Source organism: Octopus bimaculoides, chromosome 1 (genome assembly GCF_001194135.2).
Source record: "Octopus bimaculoides isolate UCB-OBI-ISO-001 chromosome 1, ASM119413v2, whole genome shotgun sequence".
Lineage (NCBI taxonomy): Eukaryota > Metazoa > Mollusca > Cephalopoda > Octopoda > Octopodidae > Octopus > Octopus bimaculoides.
The window spans coordinates 13,873,786-13,878,785 of record NC_068981.1 but is presented as its reverse complement, the minus strand read 5'-3'; the positions used below and the strand labels follow the sequence as shown (position 1 = coordinate 13,878,785).

Sequence of the window (5,000 nt, the reverse complement as noted above, 5' to 3'; positions counted from 1 at the left end):
GATGAGTATTGAATTGAATCCGATCAACATAGAAGCCTCTTCATGAAGTTAACGTGCAAGTGGCTGGGCACTCTCCAGACACACATACACTTAATATAATGCTGAGGGACATTTAGCGTGACAGAGAATATAACAAGGCTTGCCCTTTGATATATAACCACTACTCATATTTTTCCAGCTGAGTGGACTAGAGCAACGTGAAATAAAGTGTCTAGATCAAGGACACAATGCGGCACCAGGTATTGAACTCTCGATCTTATGTTTGTGAGCCGAATGCCCTAACCATTTTGCCGAACATGTTAATTCTGTTAAGTACTATTTCTTCTAATGTTACAGATTTTTTACTGAAATGTATTTTTTGCCTCACATAATATTATCGAAATTTCAAATGTATTGTAGGTCGACATCAGAGGTTTGTCTGGAAGAGTGGCTTTCGACGAACAAGGACGACGAAGAGATTACAAACTGGATGTCTATGAATTGCGGGTGGACGAAGGTCTCAGAAGAGTAAGTATATTTACGCATGCACCTCTGTACTTTCAAGGGCATTTTTATCTTCAATAACACAACACTATCTATAAAAATACAAAAATAAACCCCAAAACAACAAAAAAGAGAATCGTAAATCAACCATCATGTCTAGATGAAACGAAATGTTTTTTTCATAGAGTCACTAAGACTCATTAACTACTTTTAGATGGAATTAATACAAAGGAAATTGACTCCCACAGACACATACGAACTAATCTCACAGCAAATATGTGTCCTGATCAAAGTCCATCATATCCAGTAACCCTTCACCATACTTGCATATGTAAGTTGTGAGAATTAGTTTATTACCTTGGTTTTCTAACTAATTAATGATGGAATCTATAATCGATAAAACATGAAACATGTGAAGAGAAAGCCTATAACTAATCGTTTCATTTACTAGAGAAGCAGCAAAAATATTTCTGAAATCGCAGGCTAATGTCGGAAAAAAAAGGTCTGGGTGGGGTAGGGGGGGGGGAATACACTAAATATATCAAAACACAATTTCTGGGAAAAATTAGTGTTGATCATCTTGATCATATATATCAGTAGCAAGCCAACTATATATACGATCAGAGAGTCAGATGTTGTTACACATCACCGGTCACAATGCGATTAGCAATGTTTTAATTTGGCCAATATTCCCCACTAATCTAAAGGTGGACTGCAGCAACTTGAAATGAAATGTTTTTTTCTCAAGAACATAAAGCGCCACCCAGTCAGGGAACCCACGTGATCGTGAATGCTACACGTTAACCATTTGGCTACGTGACATATATATATATATATATATATATATATATATATATATATATGTGTGTGTGTGTGTGTGTGTGTGTGTGTGTGTGTGTATATATACATATACACACACACACACAAGAGAGAGAGAGAGAGAGAGAGAGAGAAAGAGAGAAAAGCTAAAACATACGAATGAAAACAACGACATATAGAGGAGATAAATGGTGTAGTATTTGAAATGATTTTATAGTTATATTCTTATTATCATGCCAAACATTTATGTATGTAGAACAGGCATTGGAATTAAACCATTGAATGTATAAAAAGAACTTGAGTTAGAGCAGAATCTTTTAGAAACAGATGACCATTAAGATTGATGTCTATAACAAATTTGACTTAAGCATGTGTGTATAAGAAACCAGAACACATGCTTTCGTATCTATACATATATATGTTTGCTATTTAAAATGTTTTGCTTGTTAAGCAGTAAAACATACATTTTCAGTTTGAAAACGGCTATGTGAAGCTTGAAACTCCCATCAGAGTAACTCGCTTTAAACATTATTATTAAAATAAAAATTAGCACCCCAAATAGCCATCTCAACTCATATTTTCAAATATATAATAGTGTACGAAGAACTTTCTTTTTGTTATTCTACTATATATATATATATATATATATAATAGACCGCTGAAAACTAACGCGTCATAACATTGCAATGAATCTAGCTAGAACAAACTAGAATGTACGTGCATAATCGTTAAAACGATCGTTAAGTGCGACATACAAATATATATGCATGGATGTATGTTTGTAAACCATGTGTCATTATGAAGAAATGTAAACATAGAGGGTGTTTTAGATACTAGCCATAAATGTATTTATTTCCATAAATCTAATATAAAAACTGTTACCAATTTCGAAACATAAGCTGGAGGATCTTCCAAAGATTTAATTCATTTGGTGGCTTAATAATTTATTCAAAGGAGATTTTGAAACTCATTTCTTCTCTCAACCAACTTTAGATTTGATATCGACTATATTCATGTCATCCAATGGAAAATACGCAAAATCACAGTTGATCTTTTCTAACACTGTTACGTTTTCATAATAAAATGGATAAATGGGTCCTTAAAGTTTTTTCTTTAAATCAAGCGTTCAACTTTCGATTACTACACTTATTCTGTTTTGTATTAACATTAATAATGACCATTGCTGCATTTAGTTCAGTTATCTATAATTCTGTTGAATGATGTATGAATAAAACAACTTCTTTCCTATATAGCGTAGAAAGCGCGCCCGCCCGTGTAGGTGTGGGGATGTATTACAGGTGATGATCAAAAATGAGTAACGCTGAGTACTGGAAATCGGAGTCTTTCAGTTGTAATGTACCAAAGAATACTTTACATATGTATTAAGTCTTGTAATTTATCGCATCTAGTGATAGAAAGGACAACCAAAGAAAGAAAGAGACCCCGATATTATGTAAATAGAGGAATTTATCTGTAAAAATATGTGACACTTATTCGGTAGCCATGATACAACTCCGAGTTTCGGATTCCGGGGCGGAAACCCACGCCGCCATCTCTTCAGATAGGAATTTTCAATGGCCAGATAACTGAAGAGATGGCGGCGTGGGTTTCCGCCCGGCTTCTGTAACTCGGAGTTTCATCATGGCTACCGAATAAGTCTCACATATATATATATATGTATATAGGGCTTTTATTGATCTCTTGTAGTAATTTCTCCGTAAGTTGTTTGAGGGTTACAAGTCTTTTTCTCTATTGATTAACCTCGCGTTTTTTTTTTTACGTATAGCGATAATTTCATGCACGATGCTTGTGTTGTAGCATAGTAATATGCAATGAGCTACATTTTTGTTGGGCCATAATGTGTGGCATATCAAGTGTAGTAGTTCTATTTTTCTTTTTAAATAAACATCACAGAAGGATTGACAAATGCTGACCACATATTTTACTAATTGTACAGAAGATGACACTTTCACGAATGCTTTGAAAAGAATATTCTGAGAATGACTTAAAGTAATTATAATAGAGGGGACTTGTCAAATGAGTCACTGATTTTAACAGATATCAGCGTTTCCTCAAATCTCATAATATTTTATCTGCTGAGAGGAGACTGTAATCATCTGCTGGTATTTTCTATTAGAAATAGTTGATGATGTGTAAGATGTAGTTTATGCAAATTGTAAGGTCAGTACTGTTCATATTTTAACTATCCTTCGATTTTAGTTGATACTGTTGATCACGTCATGTTTGGTTCTGAGCGTGCCTCTGTGTGTGTGTGTGTGTGTGTGTGTGTGTGTGTGGGTGGGTGTGTGTTTGTTTTAGAATTTCTCTATGTAAATATCAATACATGCATGCTTGTATGTATATTTGTTTGTGTGTGTGTGTTTGTGTTTACACACTGTACACTAATAGAATACAAATGCCACGCTACTCCGAACATTCTGAACGGACTAAGGACATAGCAAGAAGAATAGCCCATAACTAAGACATGAAAGATAAACCACAAAACTGCAGACACTGCAAATGAGTCCTGACGTCAACTATGTGAAACCATTTTGACATTCTCTGAAAATGACGCCATTCTTGATGTCTGCAAGGAGTTCTGAGAACCAAACAAAATTAAAACAGCACCTCTGTAAACGTTTACGGAGTAGAACAACAAAGAAACTGGCAAACATCTTGATAGCTGAAATATCGGACTGAACAACCACCAAAAATTCTGCAGTGTATGGCTGTTTGCCTAGGAAGCATCATTAACAACAAAGCTCTGGCACGACTCACAAAAGAGCAACTATAATGCTTCGTGAACAGTTTCTCTCACACCTATCATTATTTCAGTATGGTCACCGGTATAGCAACCTATTTGAGAAAGATTTTGAACACACCACTGCATTTTCTTCTCAAAAACTACAAGCTAGATGTAGTCCACGTGTTCACATACGTTAGCTCCACAATCATGAAGAATCTCTCTCTCTCTCTCTCTCTCTCTCTCTCTCTCTCTCTCTCTCTCTCTCTCGAAGCTCCTACTCTAAACAACACCAGCGCCTCACATCCTTCGAACGTTACAACCCGAAATGCTTTCTGCACATCAGGCGTACTGATTGAGAGGCTGAATATCAGGTTTTGGTTCAGACAAAATTCTCCTCTATATATTACTGCATAAAGTGGCCGCGTAAAATTTCACATGTCTACAGCAATCCCCAAAGAGCCAGAATTCCATACGCAGGCTCGTGATTCAGAAATCCTAATAGTCTTTGCCTTTTATTAATGGAAAAGAAGGAATTACTGTTAGGTCTGTGGATAAGAGACGAAGGATTACTGACCCTCGACGTATTAGAAACGGAGCACTCAATGGAAGGATTAGAAATATTAGAGCATATGATTCATTCCAACTGAATGAATCTTGCAGTTTTAATCTAACAACCATGATCAAGTGAGAACCAATAGCTACTAGCTGTTCCTTTGTGTGTTTCGGTGATGGCTTCATTTTTGTTGATGTTTCCTTTGCTTCAACATGTGTCTGTTGTACTTTGGTTAAATTGTTTTTACGATTGTGTCAGCTATGGCTACTTATTTCATTGGTTGGTTTATAGTGTTTACTTGTGTTCCTAGTATTATTCATTTCGAGTTTTCTCTTTTCATTTGATTTCAAATGTCTCTCTCTCTCTCTCTCTCTCTCTCTCTCTTATATATATATATAT

At 35.6% G+C, this 5,000-nt stretch overlaps 1 protein-coding gene across 1 annotated transcript in view; it reads left to right on the top strand.

The window, feature by feature from the left end:
- LOC106869364 (glutamate receptor) overlaps positions 1–5,000 on the top strand; it is a 695,940-nt gene that overhangs the window by 615,527 nt on the left and 75,413 nt on the right. The window contains exon 8 of the mRNA XM_014915088.2: positions 400–507. Within this exon, the coding sequence (XP_014770574.1) occupies positions 400–507 (108 nt within the window). The remainder of the gene's footprint in view (positions 1–399; positions 508–5,000) is intronic.